The sequence below is a fragment of the Marmota monax genome, unplaced genomic scaffold (genome assembly GCF_021218885.2).
Source record: "Marmota monax isolate L192 unplaced genomic scaffold, Marmota_monax_Labrador192_F-V1.1 WCK01_AAM20220418_F8-fsc00007, whole genome shotgun sequence".
NCBI classification, from domain to species: Eukaryota; Metazoa; Chordata; class Mammalia; order Rodentia; family Sciuridae; genus Marmota; species Marmota monax.
This window is the reverse complement of record NW_026692781.1, coordinates 6,318,301-6,346,266: the sequence shown is the minus strand read 5'-3', so window position 1 is coordinate 6,346,266 and position 27,966 is coordinate 6,318,301. Positions and strand designations below refer to the sequence as shown.

General features: G+C 36.9%; 2 protein-coding genes across 3 annotated transcripts in view; both read left to right on the top strand.

Moving 5' to 3' along the window:
• The window catches only part of Mettl8 (methyltransferase 8, tRNA N3-cytidine), a 94,468-nt gene extending 76,772 nt beyond the window's left edge, over positions 1 to 17,696 (top strand). The window contains exons 4-10 of one of the 2 annotated variants that reach the window (XM_046447549.2): positions 401 to 756; positions 1,748 to 1,797; positions 6,521 to 6,584; positions 8,951 to 9,090; positions 13,406 to 13,512; positions 13,653 to 13,718; positions 14,465 to 17,696. In XM_046447549.2, coding sequence (XP_046303505.1) covers positions 401 to 756; positions 1,748 to 1,797; positions 6,521 to 6,584; positions 8,951 to 9,090; positions 13,406 to 13,512; positions 13,653 to 13,718; positions 14,465 to 14,655 — 974 coding nt within the window. In that variant the 3' untranslated portion in view covers positions 14,656 to 17,696. Of the gene's footprint in view, positions 1 to 400; positions 757 to 1,747; positions 1,798 to 6,520; positions 6,585 to 8,950; positions 9,091 to 9,251; positions 9,506 to 13,405; positions 13,514 to 13,652; positions 13,719 to 14,464 lie in introns of those variants that run through there. The other variant, XR_006852293.2, reaches the window with a different exon arrangement.
• A 4,616-nt stretch (positions 17,697 to 22,312) lies between these two features.
• LOC124094688 (tyrosine-protein phosphatase non-receptor type 1-like) lies at positions 22,313 to 23,908 on the top strand. The gene has a single exon (XM_046447623.2). It carries the CDS (start codon positions 22,573 to 22,575, stop codon positions 23,866 to 23,868), a length of 1,296 nt encoding a protein of 431 aa, XP_046303579.1. The 5' UTR covers positions 22,313 to 22,572; the 3' UTR covers positions 23,869 to 23,908.
• The last annotated feature ends 4,058 nt before the right edge of the window (positions 23,909 to 27,966 follow it).

The window sequence follows — 27,966 nt, the reverse complement described above, 5'->3', positions numbered from 1 at the left end:
CTTATAAAACAAGGTATCCTTTCTGTAAGATAATAAAAATCCACAAAGATTATTAGTAAAATATGTGATTGTTAAGATTCCAATATTAGACTATAGAAAGTAATTCTCAATGATTATACTCCTCATAAAAAATGGCCATACTGTTAAAGATAAAAGCAGAATTATGGGGGTAGAACTAAATAATTCACTTATTGATAATTTGAAGAGAAGTAAGCAAACCTCTAATTTTAACTTTTTATCAGATAAATAAAATTATTATAAGACTAAAGATATTCAATCATAAATGTAATTATTGACAATGTATATTTTTAACAATATTTATTAAAAATAGTCACCAAAGCAGTAGCTAACAGTAAATATGATTCATAGTTAAATAACTTTCTTTTTTCCTGTCTTTTAGATAAGTATGAAAGTGAAGCTAGTAAATACTGGGATGTATTTTACAAGATTCATAAGAATAAGTTTTTCAAGAATCGTAATTGGCTATTAAGGGAATTTCCTGAAATTCTTCCAATTGATCTAAAAACTAAAGAGAATTCAAGAGAATCATCATGGGATCATATAAAACCTAATGCCACAAATTGTTTCTCAAGAATACAAGAAGAAAAAAAACATTTTAAGAAAAGTTCTGGCTCATCAGATGGCCCAAGCAAAGCAGGATCTGATTTTTCCAACCTAGACCCTAAAAAACTTGGAAAAGGACCCCTGAAGACTGAATTGTTTCCTGGTAGCAGGGCCAATTTCAGAATACTAGAGGTACTATACTTAAGGGACAATAATAGGAAGTGACAACATTTTCAAATGCATGTTTTATATGTTTTATTAATGTTCCAGATGTTTTAGGTGGAAAATGATCAAATCTAAGTGCTCAGTGTACTTTTATGCATAAATAATACTTAAGGGACTCACGTCTTTAATCAGTCAAGTTTTTTTGTGACTTTCAGTTTCATTTCTATTACCCCCTTTTTTAAAAAAATTTGACTGTTTTCATTTCTACCGTGAGAGCAGTTTTACCTATTTATAACGTTTTGGTCTTCATATTTACTCTCTCTGTTGTTACCTCTTTAGGTGAAATAGAAATAAGTGAAATATGTAATATGCTCTATCTAGTGTAGACCTTTGTTTTCTATTTTTTAAAACTAAGACCTGTCTTTCTGATTAAAAGGGTAATACATGTTGATTACAGAGAATTTGCTAAAAAGCAGATAAGAGAAATAAAGTTATCTATAGTCCCCAAAGGATTTAAACACTGTTAAAATTTTATTGATTTTTTTCTCCTTTTGCTTATATTGTACACACATTTTGGGGTTCTGCTTTGTTTTTGTTTAACATAAGCAGTTTTACCTATCTTTAAAAGTTCTCTGTAAACATTTTCCTCAATGCAAATTATTTTACTATGTGGAAAACTATAATTTTTACATATCTATTTCTATACTACTGGACATTTAAATTGTTTTCTGTAGCAGAATGTCTTTGGGTATAGGTTTAATTAGCCCTAGCCTTTATCATTTTTATTGCAAAAGTTTTAATGTGGTTTATTTTGGGGTTTGGTGTATACAAATTTAAAATATTTTCATAGTCAAATTTTCAGTGTTATTCTTGTGATTTATTTCATTGTTTTTGAATATAGAAAGCCCTACCATACCCAGAGATCTAGTAAACTTCTTGTTTTTAAAAAAACAGAAAATCTGACATTGTGAGGAAAATGTAATGCATTCATGGTATTTGTTTATTCTCTTCATTTTAGGTTGGCTGTGGTGCTGGAAATAGTGTTTTTCCAATACTGAACACCTTGCAGTGAGTTTTATTTAGAGTTTTCTCCTACAGAAGTTTGCATATTTATGAGATGTTGAGAAATTTTGAAAAAATGTTGTCATGTATATGCCAGTGATGTTCTTAATTCCCACATAAACAATAACTAAAACATCTTCCAAAAGAAATCTCAGTGAATAATTTACATGAAGTTGGAATTACTCTGAAAATGGTATTTCACAGACACAGGTTGTCCACCATGTGTTTGAAGCCTGCGTTTATGAGGATAAGAAGACAAGAAAAGAGCAAGAGTTTTTTGTTTTTGTTTTTGTTTTTTTTTTGAGTGTGTGTGTGTGTTTTTTTTTAACAAGTTATGAATTGTTCAACTTCAGAGATAGCTTGTTCCTCCTGGATACTTAGATGTCATTTTACACATAGAAAATTGAGTTTAAAGTTTACACCTTAGTCCTCATTTTATTTTGTCGTATTTTCTGAAGCAACACCCTATATAAGACTTTTGCACATCAGATCATTGTGTCTAGGCTTGAGATTGTTTGGAAGTGGAAGCAACTAATCATAAATCTTAAAAAAGAAGAGCAGCTGATGGAGACAGTGATATTCTCCTTACCTTCTCCCTTGTTCACCATCTCACCTCTGTGTGTTAGTATTTCCATAAAGAAGAATATATACCTTATAAAACTCACCATACATCTTTTACTATGCTGCTTTGTCAAGTTGTGTTTTTTTCAAAGTTTATACAATAGTTTTCACATAATTTTTTCTCTATAAAACCAGCCATAAGCACATTAGAGTACATTTCCATTAGAGGAAAGGGGATGGAAATCACCCATCATCCTAACATAACCACTGATAGAATTTTCATTTATTGTGCATAATTTTTAATTTAACAATGTGATCTTTTAAACTTTCTATTATGAAAATGTAAAAGCACTGGAAAATCAAAGACAAGGACCGTGAATTTCCATAAACCCACTACCTCGTTCAATAATTATTAACATAATGCCAACATCATGACACTTTATGTTGATTATTCAGGTGTGTCACCAAAAAAATCAGAGCATTCTCCAACACTTCTATAAACCAAACATAATGAATAGTAATTCCCTAGTATTATCTAATTCATGACTAGTTAAAGTGGCCAGGCACAGGTGAATCTGGTAAATTTACAGTTTTGAATGGCCTTTCTTTTTTTTTTTTTTTTTTTTTGGAATTTTTTTACCTTTTTTTTTTTTTTTCGTATTCTGTTTTCAATTTTCCAGTTTCGGGGCTGAAACATTGCCAGGTTCCTTCACCCCAATAATATCTGATTCACCCCAATAATATCTGAACTTTTAATACACTTAAATACACTTTATTGGCAATTAGATTGCATTTTATTTTATGGCTGTTCTCAAGGTATTATTTGTCATCTCATTTCTTTATTCCTTATCTCTCCAGCTACTCTTTTTATATTTCTTGGGGTAAAGAGCATATTTTGTCCCAATATGATTTTCCAGGTTGTCCCACAGTATAATATAGAGCTCAGTGTGTATCGACTGCTCAATCTCCAATTCCCCATGTGTTAGTTGTAATGATTCCCTACTTGTTAGTTGCATTTTTCCCTCTGTACTTCTCCCTCCAGCTAATAATTACAAGTTCTTTTCCCCTCACTTCTGACTCTTTGCTTCCTGGCTGTGTCTTTCTTTCTTCATATGTTTTAGAAATCATGGTAGCTCAATAACTTGAGATAATTCATTCATCTTTAAAAGACAACCAGTGACTAATTTTCCAAAAGATGGACTTAGTCATCCCCCCAAATCAACTAAGAAATTATATTCGTCACTTTTGGAGAGTATAGGATTAATATTTTACCCTTTCAGAATACCTTACCATAATTAGACCTCTGGAATTGGAGGTTAGGTCATTCTCCAAGGATCATTTGATTCTTAAACCCCCTGCCAAGAGAATGCTTGGTGGTGTGGTAGTAGTAGTGATATTTGCACCTGCTTGCTTGGATAAGGGCCAGGGCAGTCAACTGATTTTACAGAAAGTCATTGGGTGGTCACAAGACTTCAACTTGGGCTGCTGATGTAGTGGGAATTCTGTCTCAGAGGTCATGCTGCCGTCCTGGTAGGATATGTGCAAGTGGCACATGCTTTCTTTTAGTTCCTAGACTGTTCTATATCTTGTGGGTATTCAGTAAATATTCAAAGGTAGATTGCAGAACTTTTATTAATAAGATAAGTAAACCAGGGTTCAAAAAAGCATTTTTAGTTATTTTGAAGTTTTTAGAGGACCATGTTAGTTTTTTAGTTCCTGAAAGGCCAAGGCAGATATCCTTTAATAATAGTGGAAGTAGTAATATTAGCAACAACAATATAATAATGACTAACATTTATTGGGTGCTTACTCTGAGTCAGGTACCTTTCCAGAAACTTTACTATGTGAGTTCATTCAGTCCTCATAACCACTTTAGATGACATATTTATCTCTCTTTTAAAGATGAGGGGACAGAGCTACTGCAAATTTAAGTCACATCCTCAGTCATACAATTATCCCTTAAGTCACTAACTATCCCTTGGTCACACAATTAAATGGTAGAATCAAGACTCAAACCTTCAGCTGTCTGGTTCCATAATCCTCATCCTTAGCCATTATACCACATGTGCAATTTGCATCTGAGTGGTAATTGAGACCATTTCAAACACATGTGACCACCTAGAAAATTACAAATCACATATGTATTTCACAGGAAGCAACAGGGGTAAATGGTGGAATGAAGTATATTGATGAGATGGATGAAAAAATATCAAGCAGTTCAGGTTTTACATTTGGTTCAGTACCAGTTAACTTTTCAAAACCAAGTCTTATTTATTATACTTCAACTTAGACAGATTTTAAATTGATTTATTTAATTGATTTTTAATTGATTTTTAATTGATTTATTCCTAGAATAAATGAATTATATGTGAACATAGTATTCATCAGTGAGTAGCATTTAAGAGTATAACCTGAGCCTGGGTGAGATTTTGCTAAATTCATATTTGTGCTTATGAATTGCCTCTTGAATCAAATTAGAGGTTCTAATTTTGTGCTTCCAGGCCTGCCTTTATGTCTTGCCACATACCAGCTTGGGCTCTCCAGGATCAGCTCTGCTTCTAATTCCTGACATGTGATTTCCACCTCTAAACTGTCATACCGTTGCTTCTTCTCCTTACTTAGCAATGCTATCATCCCCCTTCAGAACTTTTAAGACTTATGGTGCTGGCCCTCTCTGCATATCCCAGCTAGACCATCAAGTGCACAAGAGCCAGGACCATACTTAAAATTATTGTTGAATGATATGGTGACCTCTTTCTGTGATTCAGACATGGTTCTGTACAACATGACTCAAGAACTATTTGATACCAGCCTGCAGACAATGATCAGGAAGGGTACTGGCCCACAAAATCCACAGTCCATTCCTACCCATGATTAACCAGCCATTGTTACTATATTTCAAAGTAAGGCCAAACAGAATGGATTTAGGTTCCGAAGAAACCAATTAGTTAAGATTTTTATACAGATAAACATTCCCCTGCAAAAAAATGGAATTTATTTATATATTATAAACAGTTGCAACTAAGTCGTGGATCAAACTCACAGAGTTAATAATTATCAAATCTAGGATTTCAACATAGGTCTATTTGGCTCCAAGAACCATACTCTTACAATTGTATTGGACAATTTTATTTATTACTTTGTATTCTAATGCTTGGTACATATATGATGCTCAATAAATGTTTGGCAATAACTTAGAAACACAACTAAGAATTACTATGTTAGCATTTTATTCTTTTTTAAAAGTTTATATATATATATATATATATATATATATATATATATATATATATATATATATACTATTAAAAAAGTATGTGGGTCAGTGCAATGGCACATTCCTGTAGTACCAGCTCCTTGGGAGGCTAAAGAGGATCGCTTGAGCCCAGGTTTCAAGGCCAACATAGGCAACATAGTGAGGCCCTGTCTAAAATAAAATAAATGTTCATATGTGTTTCTGCCCATTCGAGCTTCTGTGAGAAGCCCAAGAGACAAATGAGTAATACAGAAAGGAAAAGGAATGAAGGAAGAGTCTGGGAGTCCTTGGAAAAGGGTAGGACTGGCCAAGCTAAGGAACTACAGTACATGCTGGGGGCGGGAAAGGAGGAAGGTGGAGCAATGTTGGATGTTGGCCTTGGAGATTTCCCATGTGGGAGTATGATGACTGCCAGGACCATACTTAAAATTACTCTTTAAAGACATGGTGACCTCTTTCTGTGATTCAGACATGTTTCTGTATAACATGACTCAAGAATTATTTGATACCAGCCTGCAGAGGCTGATCAGGAAGGGTACTGGCCCACAAACTTCATAGTACATTCCTGCCCATGATTAACCAGTCATTGCTACTATATTTAAAATTAAAGTCAAACAAAATGTATTTAGATCCAAAAGAAGACAATTGAAATGAGTTAAGATTTTTTATAAAGCAAATAGGCCCAACTAATGGGGGGGCCTTAAAACTGGAACAGGAGCTTGAAAGTTACCCTGTAATTAATAAGTCTCAATCAGTACAGGAAGTGATATTCAAAAAAGAGAAATGACACGCCAAGTGTCATCCAAAATTCTATTAAAGAAGTAGTTACCAATACATCAAATCTATAGTTTGCTTTCTTCTAGCCTGACCATGTTTGGACTCTAGATTTAAATACTTCTTCCTTTTTCATAGGAACACCCCAGAATCCTTTCTTTATTGTTGTGATTTTGCCTCTGGAGCTGTAGAGCTTGTAAAGGTACACTTTATATTTTCTTTAAGGAGTCCATTTAATAAGGTCAAATTTATTTGCTTTTGAGGAATTCTTTTGAAATTTTTCTAAATCAAATATTATCTGTAACCATTTTAACTGAATTTTTATGACTTCTGAGAATCATGTCATCGACTGCCTAAGATATTAATTATCCTAAAGCAATAGAACTTGTCTTAAATTTTTTAATAACTTTTTTTAAAATTTATTATTTCTTTTATGTGGTGCTGAGGATAGAACCCAGGGCCTCACACATGCTAGGCAAGCGCTCTACCATTGAGCCACAATCCCAGCCCCAAACTTGTCTTAAATTTAAGATAGATTTAACTGGTAGACCTAGAAAAGCCAACAGCACACAGAGATGACCAAAATGGTAGTGACCTACAAAATTCATGTCTATGAGTGTGACTGTACTCCAAACAACTTGTTTAAGTTCAAAGGAGATCAGTTAAAATTAGTTAAAATTCTCATATGGGTAAACAAGTTCCCACCCCCAAAATTGAAATTTTCTGTTAAATCTTATTCATATCTGTCTCTAAAGCCTCCACATAGTCTGGCACAGTAGACATTCATTGAATTAAAACTTTAGAAAAATATCTGAGAAGGCGTTTAATGCAAATCCAGACTGTCCTAGACTATAAGAAAAACAGTGGAAAACCTAAGATATTGCACAAATCCCTGAATGGTAGTGAGCACTACCTTAGAATGAAGAGACAATTTTAACAAAAAGGAAAGGAAATTTTACTAACAAAAATGTACAATAAACACATAGTTGAGTAAAACTTTCAGCACTAAAAAATGACAAAATCATGGAATTTGCAGGGAAATGGATGGCACTAGAGCAGATTATGCTTAGTGAAGCTAGCCAATCCCTAAAAAACAAATACCAAATGTCTTCTTTGATATAATGAGAGCAACTAAGAACAGAGCAGGGAGGAAGAGCAGGAAGAAAAGATTAACATTAAACAGATACATGAGGTGGGAGGGAAAGGGAGAGAAAAGGGAAATTGCATGGTAATGGAGGGAGACCCTCATTGTTATACAAAATTACATATAAGAGGGGAATGGGAAAATAAACAAGGAGAGAAATGAATTACAGTAGATGGGGTAGAGAGAGAAGATGGGAGGGGAGGGGAGGGGGGATAGTAGAGGATAGGAAAGGTAGCAGAATACAACAGTTACTAATAAGGCATTATGTAAAAATGTGGATGTGTAACCGATGTGATTCTGCAATCTGTATTTGGGGTAAAATTGGGAGTTCATAACCAACTTGAATCTAATGTATGAAATATGATATGTCAAGAGCTTTGTAATGTTTTGAACAACCAATAAAAAAAAAAAGTAAGTAAAAGCCAAGTGCAGTGGCACATATAATCCTAGCTACTCTGGATGCTCAGACAGGAGAATCACAAATTTGAAGCTAGCTTAAGCAACCTTGTCTCAAAAAATTAAATATTGTAGCTAGGTGGCACACCACTTGCCTAGCAAGCATGAGGTCCTGGGTTCAATCCTCAGTACTGCAGAAAAAAAGAAAATTAAGTAAAAATTAGATTTCTGATAATAAGAGTAATTCTTATTCATTGCAAACATTTTCCATAGTAAAAAAATAAAAAACAGGGGCTGTTATGTGAGACACTGGGTTCGATCCTCAGCAACACATAAAAATAAAGATAAGATATTGTGTCCATCTTTAAAAAAATCTTAAAAAAAAAAAAAACGCCTAATGGAAAAGAAATAAATACACCAGTAATCACACTTCCTAGGGTGAATCAACATGATGTGTTCATGTATTTACTTCTGGTGATATTTCTGTAGACAAATTGTGTGTGTGTGTGTGTGTGTGTGTGTGACTAATGCAGTTTTTTTTAATTATAGCTTTATTGAAATATAGTTCACATACTATCCCATTTTGAAGTATACAATTCAATGGTTTTTAGTGTATTTAGAAATGTGCAACCATTACCATTATCTAATTTTGATTATGTGCTATAGGATATTTGTATTTTAAGCCAAAAGAGATATGGAAAAAGCAGTAGGAGAGTTGAGGAACATCTTAGTGCCTCTAAACAACACAGGCTAGTCCTCTAACAACTGCCTACTGACTCATAAGACCTGCCCTACTCCTAAATTCAAAGAGGGATTACGAAAAATATTTGTTATTAGATCTAGGTACTAGACTTAATTTTTTAGGTCAGCCTGAACTAAGCTAATAGGAAAATGAACTGGCAATAAAGTGTATTCATATTTACAGAGAGAAGACTCTTGGGAGAAAAAGTAAAAATTTGACCTTTTTATTTTTTAAAAATCAGCTAACTCCTTTTTTTTTTTTTCTTTTTATTCCTTTATCATGACAGTCACACTCATCCTACAGAGCAGCCCAGTGTTCTGCCTTTGTTCATGATGTGTGCAATGATGGCTTACCCTACCCTTTTCCAGATGGGATCCTGGATGTCATTCTCCTTGTCTTTGTGCTCTCTTCTATTCATCCTGACAGGTAAATGAAGACGAAAGGGCAAAGCAAATGTGTAAAGCTTCTTTATCACTAGTGGTTTTTGAAACTATCAAAGCAAAAATGACAATTCTTGAGTTTATCATTTAGTGAACTACATTATGTATAATATTCAGCCTTTTAAATGCAGTTTTTTCTTTTTTCAGACTTTAAGAAAGAAACTGGTCAAACTACTTCATTAGCGAGCTTTCTGTCACTGTCAGAATGAAGTGAACATATTCTGGCAAGACACATACCTATTAAAAGTGACAGTGCTTCAAGGAAATTACAAATTCAGAACAGCCTAATAGACTCCCAAGAGGGAAATTGTACTTGGTGATCAGAAACAAACATCTTTGATTTAGCATCTCCCTAAATGTTCGTGAAGAGGTGTGCTGTGGATCTGTTTGGCTTAACACAGGTCTGTTGATGGGCTTTTGAACTTTTGTTAAAGAAGCCCACTAAGAAATTAGAGGTCATAGCAATTTGTTGGATTATCCGTAGACCTTTATGATTTAAGGTGGGCCCAGTGCCATTATTCAACTATATATGCATATATAAATATAGATAAAGTTGTTTTGTTTTTGTTTGTTTTTTCCACAGTGCTAGGGATCGAACCCAGGGCCTTGCGCATGCTAGGCAAGCACTCTACCACTGAGCTATATCCCCAGCCCCCTAAATATTTATGACTGAGATTTTTATGTTTGCACAATATTTTAAAGCTGTAAATGCAGCTTTTCTCTGGAAACATAAAGAGAATATTACTACCAATTATAATGATCACCTCTTTTAAAATTGTGCCACCTTCTGTGTATTAAAGCATATGTGTGACAGGTGGCAGGACTTGTTCTTTTACAAGGTTTCTTAAAACTGTTTTTTTTGCAGTATCCTGGTAAGAGATACAGGCCCAGATCACCAGATCAAGCACTTTATGTTTGATGACTGTGACCCTCTCCCAAAGAATCTGAGTTACTGCGTGCTTCTTTCTTTGCAATTATGAGATCACTAGGATGCTTTAAAGTTGTTTTACTTCCCAGAGATAAGCACTTTGATTATTTTGGAATAAGAATTAGATTTCCAAATAAATCTGAAAGAAGATTCTACCTGATATATGTACCTGGTTCCATGAAGCTAACTTTTCCTCAGTTTCTATACCCTATTTCATTTCTGCTAATCTGTTAATCTATTGGCATTGTTCAGGAACTAGTAGAAAATGTCATCTATGTTTTTTGTTTCTTTATATGAATAGTTAAAAGGATGGTGTAGGTGGGTAAAAAATAATATTTCCTATTTGGTACCCATAACAGGAAATGTATAAATTCAAAATAAGACTACATAAAAACTATTTGAAATTAGTTTAGATCATGTATTTTCTCATTATTTGAATTGAAAGTTAAAGAAAAGGGGAAGTAGATGTCTTAGGAATGATTGTTTTTATAGTACAGTATTTCATTTTGTTTTTTTAAGAAAATAAATTCAGATATATCATGTCAGTACCACTTTCTAACCTACATGGAAATGATCTAAAAATTAAGTGGATGAGCTGAGTGTGATGGCACATACCTGTAGTCCCAGTTATGTGGGAGGCTGAGGTGGAAGAAATACTTGATCCAGGAATTCAAGAATAGCCTTGGCAACATAGTAAGACTGTGTCTCAAAATAAATCAAATCAAATCAAAGTAAATTTATTAAAAGGGGGACAATGGTAAGTGAAAAGGCAAGGCAGTATCTTTAGAATCATTTAGGATCATAATCATGGATTTGCCCCTAGGAAAGTTCTAGAAGAGTAGCTTGGCAGCTTGGAAAATCCAGACACAAATAAATAGCCAGCAGTTCAGCTAGACCCTGAGTCTGGAGGTTCCAGCTGAAATGAAAAAAAAAAAAATGTAGGATGCTACAGGGGGGAAAAAAAGCTAGTTGTCCTGGTTATTGAAATGAAAGTATAAGATACTTCCTGTAGATCCAAGCATAGAGTAGATAGTCTACAAATACTCATGTTTTAAATCTCTTCTTTTCCTTGTCCTGTCCCATCCTTCCCTCTTATCATCTCCCTCCAGCAGAGGAGAAGATAGCAGAGTCAGCCCAAGCAGGAAAAAGAAAGAAAAGGGGCTTTGTCCCGTTTTTGTCTTGTTCACCTCTTCTCCAGCCTGGTCCCATCTGCGGTTCTCAGGAAGCAGCTCTGGAACTGCAGTCTGACCCAAAACCAGGATGCTCAAGAAGAACAGCGCCCTGCTCCTTACCTTTATCCACAAGCCCAGACATTAGAGGATAGTTGGAGGAAAGGATGTGCAGACGGAGCTGGCTGTGTATTTTGAAGTCCATGGTTTTTATTTTTTTGCATTTTAGTTTCATCTTTGTTTTACTAACAATTACAGAACTTTTGCTATATACATAAAACATTTATCCTGAAAGTGAATATTTTAAGGGTTAGGTATGGTTTTCTTTCATTGACAAAGCCCAAGGATATAAGCACAATATGAAAATGATTTATAATAAACAAGGAAAAAATATATTTCTTTTTCCATTTCGTGTACTTACGTTCCCATTTTTTAAAAGGACTTTTCACCTAATCTACAATCTCTGTCATATTTTTCTTGTTTTCATAGTAGCTTTCATTTTCTCATCATCTACTTCCTTCATAACATGATATAATATGGCTTACACCCCTCTTTTCCACTGAACAGTGTTTTAATTTACATATTAAAGTAATTGGAAGTAATTTACATATTAACAAATCTAAACTCCTCGTTTTCAAAGTAGAAAACCTCAGCAGCTTTAAGTAGCTTGGATAAAGCAGAGACGACAAGGACAACACAGGCTTCCATTTACCATTCTCTGCCCATGGCAGACATTGATAATCAGTTTTGTACTTTGATTGTCATTCCCAGTGGGCTCTGTGAGTCCTGAACAGAACTCCATAGGCAACTAATGCCACTCACTCAATATTGACATGAGATCTGAATCTGCCATCCCTGGCGCATAACAACACATGCACAATGAACAAGTAACCCCAAACACAAAGTTAAGCAATTATAAGGAGTCATATTTGACTGCAAGTCATAGGAGTAGAATAAAAGGAAGAAAGCATAAGGCTTTCCAGTATTGAGGTAGGAATTGAGGTGTGAATAAAATTTAAATAGGGATTAAGGAGAAGAGATTTTTTTTTTTTTTTTTGAGAGAAAACCATATAAGCAATAGTTTCAATAAGGAATAGGTGCTCAGAACCAAGCATGTAACAGTGTGGCTAGAGGAGGGGCTTCAGATTGGGAATAGTAGAAAGGATGTTGGAGGGATTCATTGGAGTCATTAGTAAGAGATCTTAAGAACTCTGCTAAGAAATAAAAATTTGCCCTATGGGTTAAAAATTACAAAAATTTGTAAACAAGGAGATTGATGGTCAAAACCACCATTTTAAGCAGAATAATTCACTGATAATGTGCAGAAAGAATTGATGGGAGAATAAAAAGCATGTTAGGAAGTGAGGGGTCTGTACTAAGGGAGTTCCAATGGGGGAAAAAATAGAGAAAACAACAAAGATGTCATTAAAAAAAAGAAAAAGCACAAGAGAGAGGATGTAGAATTTAATGCCCACATAGATAGGATAGAAGAAGAGAAAAATTACCCCTCCTTCATGAAGTGAATGAGAGTACCTGTGAACAAAAAATTAATCAAAAGAATGTACTAATTTTGGGGAAAGATAATCCCTGTTTGGATAATGTACAATTTGGAATGACTGGCGTAGTTTTTATTTTGCAAGGAAAATGAAGTATCTTCACTTTTTGTCTCCCTCAGAACAACCTTGCTTTGCTTATATATTAAGAGACATGTAATGGTTTTGCAGTTCAGCTTTCGGCATCATATATCAAACTGTATGAAGGATCATTTGGGTGATTTCTTGAAACTGTAGGGCTTTTGAATCTGGTCATTTAGCAAGTCAATGGCTTTTTTGGGGGAGGCGAAGGGTACCAGGGATTGAACTCAGGGACACTCAACCACTGAGCACACATCCCCAATCCTATTTTATATTTCATTTAGAGACAGGGTATCACTGAGTTACTTAGTGCCTCACCAATACTGAGGCTGGCTTTGAACTTGGGAGTCCTCCTGCCTCAGCCTCCTGATCCCCTAGGCATGTGTCACCACACCTGGCTCTTTTTTTTTTTTTTTAATTCCTTCTTTACACAATATGTTTGTTTTTGTTGCCTTTACACTGATGATTTAAATTTCTTTGGCATTATTGAGCTTCTCTGACTTTGTTTTTAAGAAGGTTAAATCTGGCAGAAGATTTCCACAAACAGGGTATCTTGCTTTGTTTTCAAAGGATGCAAGGTGTTGTCAACCGGCTGTCGAAGTTACTGAAGCCTGGGGGAATGCTGTTATTTCGGGACTATGGGAGATACGATAATACCCAGCTTCGTTTTAAAAAGGGTAATGATATATTCAGTTTGGGGTTATTTTTATGTGTTTTAAAGAATGTTCTGTTTATCTATTTCATGTCAGGTTGTTTGGGGTTTTTGTTTTTTAAGAAATGCCAAGTGTTTCTTTTCTTTCTTTTTTTTTTTTTTTAGGGCATTGTTTATCTGAAAATTTTTATGTTCGAGGAGATGGTACCAGAGCATATTTCTTTACAAAAGGTATGCTAACCTACAAGAGGAAATAATTATCTTGAAAAACTCTTTTTGGGTATTATTTGCATGGAGAAACTCAAAAGCTATAAATTTGAGGCTTTAGTCATGATTAAATATTGGATAGCTTCATAGTTTGGTGCTTGTAATCTACATAAAAACTTGAAAATGGCCTTTTTGCCTTTTAATCTTCTTCCAGTTAAAACTACTTTAAAGAATTACCTGCTATACTCTCAACTCAAGTAAAGGTGCAATATGTAATTTTGGAGATATTGTTAGCCTGGATATGAAAAATTGATAATATTCCACAGCCAAAAGAGGGAATTTTATAAGTCTATAGAAAATTACTTACCTCTAGTCAATTTCTCATTTTAAAAAAGCATTTCTGACAGTACCAAATGAATCCTGCATTCAAAGACTTCCCCAAACTTATGTAAGTACTCTTAAAACGTATCATTTAGGGTCTCTGTAAACCAACAAAAAAGCTCAGAAAGGTGGCACTTCTCAAATATTGAAAGCAGCAACCAATAGTTTTGTGTATCCATTTGTGCCTGCTTGTTAGTCTGTTTATGCTTGGTATATTTTTCTAAGGTAGAAGAAACCCTGTTTGGTTTCACAGATTCCTTCACCTAGTTGTATTGGACAGTGTTTCTTGGTATAAATGAAATTTGAATGTCAAACATTCCACTAATATTCCATTGTTCATTACCTCCTCCTTAGTCATATGTCCTGTCTTTGCCATTTTTGTCTCACAGGGGAAGTCCACCGTTTGTTCTGCAAGGCTGGGCTAGATGAAAAGCAAAATCTGGTTGATCGTCGCTTACAAGTTAATAGGAAAAAACAAGTGAAAATGCACCGAGTGTGGGTTCAAGGAAAATTCCAAAAACCATTGCACCCAAGTCAGAATAACTCCAAATTGATATTTTCATTCTTTTCTCACGACTGAACTATGTACCATGATGAAGTACAAAGCCAGAAGACTACACTATCCAAAGGCTCCTGCAAATCTTTCATTTCTCAAAAAACAATAAGAAGAGAATTTGTTTCCTTCTGTCTTATCATGGGTGAGCTCTTCATGCATTTGAAGCACATTTGAGTAATTTGGAAGAGTGTACCACTTTCTGTGTTTTCAAAACTTGATACCCAAGCTTGTTTGGGTTTATTACATCTAACAATTTTGCTTTTCCCTGAGTTTTAAAAACATTCAATTAAATTACTAAAATAAATCAGATGATTTTGAGAAACCATAACCTGCCATTTTTTAAGAAGCAGAAAAATCATCTTCTATATTTATATATATAGGCTTAGTAAAGCATTTTTCCCAGTCAAGCCCTCCTCCGTTGTCATCTCGTGGCAGATAGGCAGTATGTCATGTTTCTAGGGAAAGCTACAAGCCCAAGATCAAGATATATTATTATTTTTCCCCCAAAGCTTTCTTTGTTTGTATGTTTGGTTTGGTTTGGTATTTTTGTTTTTTGATTCAAAAACTATTATGTCTGAAGTGCAATTTTAGTTTCTCTTTCTTTTCTAAAATTGGGAAAGTATGGCCAAGCTAACATTACTTTTAGGCTATTCTTAGATGTACAAGTTGTTGTAGACTCTCTTTAGGACAACTGTCATAACCAAGAAAATTCCTATAGCAATTAAAGATTTATTTACTCCACTGCCTCAAAGGACACATGTTGGTTTACAAACTTCACTTTGTAAAAATGGAGTTTCTAAGATTGGTCTTTCATTACATAATATTCACTGAGTACTTTATGTTATGCTGAATTATGTAAAATAATATAATCGATAAAGATCCAGCGCTGTCTTCAGGGAGTATAAGTAGAATCTAGGTGGCAAAGCAAAATGTGCATATCCTAAACCTCTAAATCATGATATAAGATAATATATGAACAAATACTCACATGGAGAACTCATTAGCTAGTGAACTTTGATTGTGAGTCCCAGCATCTGGAAGAAATGGGCAATTTCTTGAAAGGGCCATCATTGGAATAATTAAGTTCCATCTGTTTTTCCTTTTCAAATTATTTGAAATACAGTTTTCTAGAGGAATAGAATCGGTCCAGCTTAGGTCATGGGTTCATCTCTTATTGAACTGAGGCAGGGCAGCTTAATTGATTTACCACCAGAATGTATGAGTGGAAGAAACTTCCTCAAAGGAAAATCAAAACCCTGTTATCAAAAAGAGGAGGATGGATGTTGGTTGGTCACCATCAACATATCACCTAGTAGTGGTAACACTTGTCATAGTTTTAAAAAGAATCAGGCTTCTGGGAGGAGGTGGGCTTCAGGCTAGTCCTTGGACTTTCTGTCCTCAGAATAAGACAAGTCTTTTGGTGTGAAATGTTAATGATGGGGAATAGTAGAGAGAAGATGGGCAAGAACGAGTCAGTTCGGAAACAGTCTAGAATATCAGTGTGTTGACTTCTAGTTTCAACTGGAGCCATCTGAAGTTGATTTGTGTTTCATACTTGCTATAGTGTTTTATAAAAGTGTTAGAGAGATTTGTTGAAGAGTTGTCTATACAGTGGAATGGAGTGAGTCAGAAATCAGTAGCAAAGAAGACCACAGAAAAGTTTTTGCATAAACTTGCCTTGGTGGGAAGTCCTTAGAAGTATAGTTATCAATTTCTGTTTAAATGTGCATACATCAGTAAATGTAAGAGTAAAAATTTGCCTGAGACTCTTAACTCTTATATTTCATAATTAAAGTGTACATTTAAAAGCCAAACTAGTCAGGAAAGTATTACATACAACAAGGGCAGTTTAGATAAGTTAATGTTGCTATGGGAACCCCAGCAGATCTTCTCTTGTCTCCATTTAAAAATCATGGCCCAAGGTGGTTTTAAAAACAACAGAAGGTAAAATTATTCTCACATTCTCACACATGTAAATTGTACTGTCTCTCTCAGTTCTAAATAGCAGATTCAAGCCAGGCTCTTGACTGGCACAGTAAAATTCAGCTTCGTGTCTTTCTATAATGTATTACAGCATGTGAGTTAACCTTTAGAAGCTTCAAAAATACATCAACCAAATTTGGACTGTGAGACACAAACCAGGCTGTCTTGGGCTTTGTCCAGCATAGACCTCCTATTCCACATGGCCGCACAGCAGGCCTTTCCCGGTGTCTTCTGCTTGTCCACTTAGTCTTTTTCTCTTCTAACTTACCTGCATCAACCTCCTCCTCAGGGTTTGCTGACAGGCAAAAATTCAGATTTGGGCAGAAAAAGAAAAGGGCAAGGCCTGTTTGGAATTTTGCTTATACATATGGAAAATTCATAAAGTGTTAAAAATGTATCTGCTTGGGTATTAGCTTAAAATATTTGATAACTACTTGAAATTCTAATTTTCCCCTCACCTCCATAAAGCGGGGACCAATTGGTTTATGCATAGTCTGAGATCTAAAAATTCATCTTCTGAGGGAATACCATATTCTTTTTAACAGAAAAAGGTGTATTTATCCTCTAATACCACAGCAACAATAAAATATATTTAAAATGTACCCTCCGTTTCTCTCTATTTCTAAAAATTCACTTTTGAGCATTGTCCAAATGTAAAAATTCTCACATGAAGAACTACTTTAGAAGGTTGTGAGAAAGTCAAGATAACAGTTTCTATTATTGCAAGTTTTGCTATTCAGAATGTCACATTTGTCTACATTGAAACACCCAGTTAACATTGACTTCTGAGAACTTATTTGCTTTGCTTGTTTCAGTTCCATATGCTTTGTCTCCAAATTGTGAACACATCCGGGTTTCTACCATTATGTAATTCTAAATCATTGCAGTATTCTAGTTTGTATGTAAAAATTTCCCCATATGCAAATAGCTGCCCTCCTGTAGGCCAAACTTAAAGCCATCTGAACCATCTAGATTCAGGTAAGTTGAATTCTTGCCCCCAAACTCCATATGTAGTATCCTGGTTGTTTTTCCATCTCATCAAAGTTCTGAAGCCTGAATATATCACACATTGTTACTTTTAATTGGTTCTAATGTTTATTATGCTCCTCACAAGTGCAGATGACTTCACATTTGCATCACTAATCGACTTCTTTCAAAGCCTCTGTTCCTCCTTCCCCCCTCTATTAGTCACCAGTAGACTAGTTGTTGTGGGTATTTTCCCACTTGTGAAAGCACACTTTAAATTCTAGAGCACTGAATATATATATGTGAGGTATTGTTAGTAATAACAGCATTTACAATCTACAAGGCAGCACACACAGTACTCAACAGATACTTTTTCAAAGGTTTTATGAGACATTGTGTGAGAAAAACAGTATCATGCTGTGGAAAAAAGTATTGCCTGGGAGTCAGAAAGCATGGGTCCTAGTTCCTATTGAACCACTTACCTACTTTCCATTTAGCTGTGAGTGCTAAATTTTGTATACACTGTGCACGGTCCTTCCTTTAATCCTCAAGCTCCTATGAATTAGCTTTTATTATAGCCATTTAACAGATGAGACTGGGGCTTTGAGGTGTTAGGTAACTTGCTGAGGAAATCAGAGCTATTAAGTGTCAGAGCCAGAATGTGGACTCAGAACTATCTGATTCTAAAACCTCCCCTTCATTCTGCACTTTTAATTGATGGGCACAAGTGCTGCTGGAAAAGGTACTGGAGAAGAGAGGGCTCCTGAATCAAGTGACGAGCTATGTAGCAATGGGCAGGAGTTTGGATCAGACTGTCTTCAAGGTTATAGCTCATTCTAGAGCCAGTCATTCTAGGAAATAAGTAGGCTGCCCTTGTCCACAGTTAAAATTGGAAAAGAAAGGAACAGAGAGGAATGACAAAGCAAAAAGCTTTCAATCAGCTCTTTTCAGCATTCAGCTTGGGCTCATTTCTGCTCTTGCCCCACCCCCTTCAGGCTTCAGCCTTGTGTTTGGCATCCCTCCTAGCAGAGCACTCCTCACTTGCCTGTTCCTCACTTAAAGGAAAAAACCATTCTGTGCTATAAGGGAGGAAAAGCCATTAAAATGTCTTCAAAGAGATTCAGCTCTATCGTAATCTAAAATATGTGAAATCAGGAAGTGTCAATAATAAAACATGAGTAAAAACATCTTTATTTAAAACCTTGTATGTACATTAATGCCACATTAATGCCAATTCAAGCATGAAATGTTGAGCATTTCTTGGAATATGGTCTGGGATTTGAGAGGCACAAAGGTACCTGCAAGATGGCTTTGGTGTAGTTATAAATATAAATAGAAGTAAAATAACAGTTGTATCTTCATTTATAATGAATCCGTATTGTGGTCTCAGAGCTATAGAGGAGAGTAGATGCCAAAATCTGTCTTTCATTAACATATGCCTTAAATGACAGGGAAGAGGTGTTGAAGACAAAATTAATTTTTCCTATGAGTATGAATCAGCAACATGCAGTAACAAGCAAGTAATAATAGTTCTGTGGTGAATTCCTACAGAGAGTAAGAAAAATAGCATCAAATCGAAAAAGCAAGTGCACCTGCAGGAGGGGCCCAGGAGGCCACAGAACACAGCTCCCTTGAGCATCATGATCTCAAAGGGTCTCAGAGCACAGTGATCCTAACTTAGCAAATTGGGTTGGCATGAGATGGATGGAACACATTAAAAACTCCAGATGGTCAAAGACAACCCACCCTCAGCTGCCGCTAGAGCTCATGAAAGGCAGCCTACAAGGCACAACTACTTGGCTAAGAGCTTAAAACAACAGCCTTTGATTCTCCAGTGCCTGTGGTTTCACAACCACTTAACCTTTAGTAAGGAACAGCCAGAGGCAGGTGAATGAATAAATACATGTTAACATTTCATAAAGAGGGGGGAAAAATCAATACTTTAGGAGCACATTGACTTCAAGCAGTCACAAATAGTGTCCAGGTAGCTGTGTCTTTGGCATCCCAGTGATCTATGTCTTTAACTTTGATTTTTTCCAGCAGGTAGGCACTAAGTTGAGCCTGGAACCCCAGGAAAAAAAGAATGATTTTCTATCAGATGTTACCTGCCAAATAAAATAAGCCATTGATTGCTTCCTAAAAAGCTCCAAGCATCATCACTCCTACTTGGGTTATTAAGGTTTGGTTAAGGAAGGTAGGAATTTTGTTATGTTTAGAAAAGTTCTTTGGCAATCTTTCCTTTCCTTTCCTCTTTTTTTTTTGTTGTTGTTGTTAAGACAGGGTCCCTCTGTGTGGTTGCCCAGGCTAGTCCTGAACTAATGAGCTCAGTTGAACCTCCCACCTCAACCTTCTCTGGACGTGTTTTCCATCCATTGCTCCTTTTTGTGACTCTTTCTAATTCATTGCAGAAATTAATTTTTCCTAAGTTAATCATTATATATCATCTGTTGTTTTCCCCAAAAATATTGGTGAAGGGCAGTCACCTTTCATTGGGAAAAAGCACTAACTAACACTATATGACTTCCTAAAATTAGCGATGAGCCATTGTGGGGCTGGGGTTGTGGCTTAGAGTAGAGCCCAGTACATGTGAGGCACTGGGTTCTATCCTCAGTGGCACATAAAAATAAATATTATGTCCATCTATAACTAACAAAAAAAAATAGCGATGAGCCACTGTTGAGTCAATTACATTAGTGAGTTTTTTTTTTATTATTATTATTTTTAATGCTATGTGCTTAGCACAAGCAACATCATGCAATTACTGCCTCATTTCTCTCAATTCCTGCCTCCCAAGAGTAACCTGTCTTTCTTCTAAGGCTTGTGCCCAGCTCCCTCAGATTCAGCCGAGATAGTGGCCCCCCAAGCAGTATTTGGAACTGAAAATCACCTGAAAGAAAATGGCTAAAATTGCCAGCATCACATGCTGCACTGAAGCAAGAAGGAAATTTCTGCCTCCAAGGATAATTGCTTTTTCTCATTGCTAGTATTTCTTCCTCACAGCCCTCATTTATTTTAACACATATATTCCATTTTGACTTTCCAGAAGATGTTTTTAAAGTTATTTCTTTCGAAAGAATCCAAATGAAAGATAAAATTCAGGATCCAGAAAAGTATTTATCTACTCATCCTTTCCATGAATATATCCGTAATCAACCAGTCTCTGTGAGTGTCTCTTCATTTGCAGCTTTGTTTCCTATTAGAACACTTGGGCTCTGGAGATTAGTGAGACAAAGCTTCATTATAACCATCCTTGTTTTACTCCATTTCTTATGTGCTTTGCCTTCCTAACTCACTCTCCAGGTGCTTCTTTCTCTTGCCAAATAGTGCAAGGAAATACTTTTGCAGATCTTTTATTTACTTTAGAAAAAAACATTGATCCAGGCTTTCCCATTCGGGAGTGCTGCTCATTTCCTGACTGGCCTTTCAAGTATGGCTCAGCAGCAACTTAGGGATTTGTTTGCTATCCAGAGAGAAGGGAGCTGGGTGCCCAGCAGCCCTGTGCTGAAATGAAAATTATGTTCTATTGATTTCCTGGGTAAGCAAGCTGATGTTTTCCAAACATAGATTTTTCCCCCCATTCCTCAAAGCTTTTTATTACATTTGACTTTTTTTAAAAAATAATGTCTGTTTACATGTATTTATTTCTAATTGACACAGTAATATAGTAATAGTGCATATTTATGGAGTATAGCTTTGTTTTTTGTTTGTTTGTTTGTTTGTTTGCCATGCTAGAGGTCTAACCCAATGCCTTCTGCATGCTAGACAAGCACTCCACCACTAAGCTACATCCCAAGGCCATAACTTAGACGTTTTTACAAAACATTTTGGTTTTATTTTTTTTTTATTAGTGCATAATAATATATAGAATAGTAGGTTTCACTGTGACATGTACATAACATGAAAAAGACATTTTAGTAGCATTGTTTCTCTTCCAAGTACACACAGACATTGATCATGTGTACAAGAAAATTCTCAAGAATAAAGAACTACCTCTTTGCTGCTTTTCACTTACTATGTGACATGCTGCATAACACCTGCAGGGTTTACCTCTACTCCAATTTCATTGCCAATTGCCTAGCATGTTATAATAGGAGGCACTGTAATACTGAAGCCATTTGGCTAAGGCTACCTCACATTTCTAGGTCTCCAAGGTTGTGGAGGTAATGAAGCCTTGGCTCTTACATGGTTCAACATTTTTGTACTTCACATAGGGTTGAAGGGAGATCTTTTTCTTGGAGGGGAAGTCATGCTGGGGATGAAACCCAGGGCCTTGAGCATGCTAGGTAAATACTCTATACTGAGCTACATCCCGAGCCCCCTCATGTAAGTTTTTAAAGTTTTATGTACTTCCTTCTTCCTGGTATATTTACAATTGCTTTATTCTAGTTATGCAACTGTATACTATAATTATGCTTACATATGAATATAAATTACTCTTGGTTCATCCTACTTTAGGGAATTTACTCATAGTTTGTTACAAGGTCAGTAACTTTCCAAAGAGACAGACTCTAGAGCCTATACTTTTATACAATAATGCTTTTTAAAAAATGTTTATTTTTTAGTTGTAGTTGGACACAATATCTTTGCTTCATTCATCTATTTTTATGTGGTGCTGAGGCTTGAACCCAGGGCCTTGCACACGCTAGATGAGCGCTCTACCACTGAGCCACAACCCCAGCCCTACATTAATGCTTTTTTAACATTAAAAAAAAAAATGTTTGGTCTAGGAAAGTTGAATGATGAGTTGGATATAGAAACACTGACAAATCAGAGATACTGTCAGGTGTGAGTATTGTCGTTTTGAAGGGCTTAATATATAATCTACAGTAATATGACAAATGAAATACCATATTCAAAAAGGTAAGTAGCAGCTGCGGCTAGGGTGGCGGTGGCGGTGGCGTTGGCGGGCTTCGGGCTCAACGCGGGAGGCACCTTAGAGTAGCTGATGCCAGGCAGTGGGCGGAGCAGGAGCCTCCCTGGCCAGTTGTGGAGATGGAGAAAGAGTTTGAGCAGATCGAAAAGGCCGGGAGCTGGGAGGACATTTACCAGGACATCGAACGTGAAGCCAGTGACTTCCCCTGTAGAGTGGCAAACCTTCCTAAGAACAGAAACCGAAACAGGTACCGAGATGTCAGTCCCTTTGACCACAGTCGGATTAAGCTACAGCAGGAGGATAACGACTATATCAATGCTAGTTTGATAAAAATGGAAGAAGCCGAGAGGAGTTACATTCTCACCCAGGGCCCTTTACCTAATACGTGTGGGCACTTCTGGGAGATGGTGTGGGAGCAGAAAAGCAGGGCCGTGGTCATGCTGAACCGATTGATGGAGAGAGGCTTATTAAAATGTGCCCAGTATTGGCCACCAAAAGAAAAAACAGAGATGATCTTTGAGGACACAAATTTGAAATTAACATTGATCTCTGAAGACATCAAGTCATACTATACAGTGCGACAGTTGGAGCTAGAGAACCTTGCGAATCAAGAAACTCGAGAGATCTTACATTTCCACTATACCACGTGGCCTGACTTTGGAGTCCCTGAATCACCAGCCTCGTTCCTGAACTTTCTTTTCAAAGTTCGCGAGTCGGGGTCACTTAGTCCAGAGCATGGCCCCATAGTGGTGCACTGCAGTGCTGGCATTGGAAGGTCGGGGACCTTCTGCCTGGCTGACACCTGCCTCTTACTGATGGAAAAAAGGAAAGACCCTTCTTCCGTGGATATCAAGAAAGTGCTGCTGGAAATGAGGAAGTTCCGGATGGGACTGATCCAGACAGCTGAACAGCTGCGCTTCTCCTACCTGGTCATGATCGAATGTGCCAAGTTCATCATGGGAGACTCTTCAGTGCAGGAACAGTGGAAGGAGCTGTCCCACGAGGACCTGGAGCCCCTACCCGGGCATGTGCCCCCACTTTTCCAGAGGCCCAGGGAAATCCTGGAGCCACACAATGAGAAACGAAAGGAGTTCTCAAAACATCAGCTGGTGAAGGATGGGGCTGAGGCGAATGAAGATGGCCCTATCAGTGAGGAAACTAAGACACCCTTGAGGCACCCCCACAGCATGGACAGCATGAGTCAAGTCACTGAATTTAGAAGTCGGAAGCGTGGCAGAAGCCTGCGCTGGCAGGTGGCCCTCTCTGCTAAGAAGCAGCAGTCCAGGAAGAAGAAAGAGGAGCCAGCACTCGAGCTGACCAGCTGGAAGCTCTTCCTGGTCAAAATGTGCGTGAACTCAGTCGTCACTTTGGGTGCATATCTCTGGTACAGTTTTCTGTACGATAGCAGCACCTAACCTAACCCTCCTCCACCCACCTCCGCCCACTGTCCGCTCGGCTCTCAGAGCCCGTCCAACTAGCAGGCTGCCATGGTAGGAAGTATTGGGAATGCAAGACTATGCCCTGAGCCTGCTGTGTCGACCTGTTCTGGTAAGGAGGACGGTTGTGAGCAGTCGTATGTAGTGACTGTGGGTCACGTGAGGAGGTGGAGCGCTGTTGTAATACATGATGAACACTTGGTATTTAATAAGACTCTCAATGGGAGATTACTTTGTCCTGGGTCTTCTCCCCTGTTACCTGGTAGAACCTTGTTCTGGGTCACTGCTTTCCCTGGGTGTATTAAAATTGTAAGTGCTTCTGTGTCCCCCATTAAATACCATGTGCTTGAAACAAGAAAGAAAAAAAAAGGTAAAAGTCAGAGCTCTTGGCATAGACAAGGTCCACTTGAAGAAACATTGTATCAGTAGAGAGACAGGGAATCCAGGGTTGGCCATTCATTCCTCTGAAGCACATTCAGGTATGGTTAGTCACCAGTAAGACAGGATACCAGCAGAAGCAAGTGGGATTCTAGACTTAGAGTAGGCAATGTTTGCAGGCAGCTTAGCCAAATACTGTTCCAGTGACCCAAAGAAAAATGCAAGGTTAAGGAAGACTGTAGCAAGAGTGACTTGTAACTAAGTCTCAGCAAACCAGACTGTATGCTTAAACACTGAGCTCAGGGGGAAAAAAAAAAAAAAAAGCCTTTACTGAGCCATGAAAACAGGAAGGCCAAACACAGCTCTTTTCTGCTTGCCTGAACTATAGTTCTGCCTGAAAAATTGTTAGTAAAGCATTTTGTCTTGATATGTTTTAGAAGAGCAAACTCTGATCTCTGATTCTTCTTTTGATTCCAGAGCCCTTGGGATTTTTGTGTTTGTTTTCCATCAAGAATGTCACATGAATTTATTGACCCTCCAGAAACCTGGAAAGATAGGGGCACAACTCAAGGAGAAATATACTCAGAGAGGTGTGGGAAGAAGGACTCTTTGGCCCAGCCAGATCCTTCCCCAGAGTGAAGGAGGAAAGTCTGGCTCCTACTTTGCAGAAGGGAAATCAGGTATAATAGAGTAACCAAGTGATTCAAAATTTCAGTTCCTCTATTAGGAAATAAATAGGGGGCAAGTAAAGAATACAGACTAAAATAGCCCACTAGATAAGACCACCATGTGAAATCACCATGCTCTGGTGAGGTCTGTGAGAGGCACCCCCCAAATATTCTTTGTTTCCTACCCAAATTTTAAACCAAGAAGAGACGCATAATATGTCAACAGATGAAGATTAAAATGCAGATCAATTACCAATGACACTGATACTGGAAGAAAAAAAAAAACCCTTCTTAGGGTGTATTGAAACAATTGCCTCCCTAATATTGAACCCCAGAATCAGAACCCACAACCAGACAGCCACGGGACTCAAGTGAAGACCATTAGAGCACTTTCCTCCACTAAAAAGAGTGAAGAAGAGCTAAATTCATCTTCTGTATGGACTTACTAGGTAAGTCACTCCAACCTTCCAGGGAATAAGGAAAGATACAGAGATCAGGAGTCTTGGATCGGTTTTTGCCCTTCCACATGGCAGGAAATAACAGACATGGGAATTACTCAAACCTTTTAAGTGCTGAGTAAAGCATACCCCACATACACTGAGGCTAGAGCAGTGTTGAGTGGACTTCATTTTGTCCCTTTGTTACTTGCTGAACAGTCTGCTCAGAGATGCACTGTCACTTTCTTCAGCATTTACCTACAAGCCTGCGGCAGCTCATCTAGCCTATAAACATTTGCCTTAGTGATGGATGGGATCTGCAGGGTGTAGGCCAACACAGTGCATGATTAGAATACTGGGAACTGCAAACAAAATGAATTTCCGAAGTTATAACCAGTGACTCATTCTGGGAACCCTACTACACTTAAATCTTTACTAGGCTGCTAAATAAATGGCTAGGAGGTCTAGCAACTCTATCTTGCACCATTTCCACATGACTCTAAATGAATAGCTGGCTCTATATCAGTTTCTCAAACTATCTGAGTTGAAGGACAGTTGTTGCTTTTTGTTTCATTTGATTAATTTCCAGTCTCACAGACCAATTCTTTGTGTAAAGCACAGTAAAAGTGAATTACCAGAAAATAAAAATAAAAACAAAGGTATACTCTAGTTCCTGCCACTTTGATTCTTGTTTTCTGCCCTCCCTGACAATCTTGCCACCTTATTACCATCCAGTCAGCCAGTAAATATCAGCATAGAGTCAGGCTCTCCTCTAGGTTTGGAGAATAAAGGGATAAACAAGAAAAAAGTAAAGATAGATGAAATACAAACCTGAGATCTTTATTAGATTCAATAAATAAAAATTATTCAGTTTCTGCACTTACCAGAATTCACTGGCCAGAACCCACCCATGGTTTGAACTGATTTTCTCTAAGTCATGGGGATTAGACTAAAAATCTGTTAAATCATGGTTCTTGTCCTGCTTGGCCTCCAGAGCTGTTATCTCTTTTTATCTCAGGATCTATAGTGCCAGGATCTGGGCTCTTGTACCTAGAAAATGTTTGATCCAAATGTTAAGTTGCTTTTCCCTGCTGTCTTTTTTTTTTAATTAGGTATTTATGACAGCAGAATGCTTTTTGACTCATTGTACACAATTGCAGCACAACTTTACATTTCTATGGTTGTATATGGTGTAGCACTGTACCATATGTACATGTACCTAGGGTCTTTTTTCACACAATGATCATTAAGTACGCAAAACCATACCTCAGGGGCTAGGGCTGTGGCTCATTGGAAGAGCACTTGCCTGGCATGTGTGAGGCACTGGGTTCCATCCTCAGCACCACATAAAAATTTTTTTAAAAAAGTATTGTGTCCACCTACAACTAAAAAAATACATATTTTTTTAAAAATCCATACCTCACCACCTGGCACTTTGCCAATAGCTATTGTTCCTTTTAGTTGTTCCACTTTTTAAAATTTTTGATATTTTGTGCATGTGAGAATGTGCAAAATAGTTTCTATGCTGACTCAAAATGGAAAGAAAGATGGTTTTATTTTGTTGTAGTCAGAGATGTGTGTGTGTGTGTGTGTGTGTGTGTGTGTATGACTGAACAGTATTTTAAATGCTGGGTTGATACCAAACTCAAGGAACATGGAGAACTTGGGGAAAGGCCAGACACAAAAAAACTATTAATAGTTTGTTTTTAAGGGCTGTGATTAAAGGCTGAAGAAAAAGTGTTTGTTTACCCTAAAAGGAAAGCATGCTGGAAGATGAGAATGATGGATCTCAAGTAGAAACAGGTAAAAAGAGTTCTTAGGAAAAGAAACACAGGACCCATTTTGGATATAAATCCTAATTTCACTATTGCTGATATATACTTTAAGCAGGAAACTTAATATCTCCAAGCCAAAATGTCCCCAACAATAAAATAAAGATAATGCTTACCTGAAGGCTAGAACAAGGCCTAAATATAATGCACAAGTGCTAGGCATGATCCCAGAGATGACTGGTGTTTAATAACTGATAATTTATGTTGTAAATAGATTTGTTTTGTTTTTATAAAGCATGGTCTGATGGTTCATTTCAAGTTTCAACTTGACTGGATGAAGGGATACCTAGAGAGCTGGCAAAAGCCTTATTTTTTGTGTGTGTCTATGACAGTATTTCTGGAGAGCCCAATAGAACAAAAAGGCAGAGGAGACGCAAATTCTCACTCCTAGTACCAGAATACCTGACCTCCCTAATAAATCCTCATGTGTGTGGCAGGCAGAGGTGGGGGGAGTAAGTGTGTGTCTATCTGTCTCTCTATCTGTCTGCCTGTCTGTCTAGTATTGGTTCTGTCTCTCTGGTAAACACTGACTAATACAGGTGGTGATCAAGACTTTGTCTCTTTTGAGTAAAGAAGAAGAAATAGATTCTTCCTAAATAGTTTAGATTAGCTATAAGAAACAGTTACTGTGAAAAGTTGAGTTTTCTTATTTCAGACAGTCATTTCAGTTTCCTTGGTTTATGTTCAATTAAAGTCAATAGACATTTATTAAATATCTACTGTGTGCCAGCAACTGTTCTGGCCATGACAATAGTGAAATGA

Coding starts and splice junctions, on each gene's coding strand:
- LOC124094688 (XM_046447623.2), top strand. CDS start 22,573: ATGGAGAAAGAGTTTGAGCAGATCGAAAAGGCCGGGAGCTGGGAGGAC.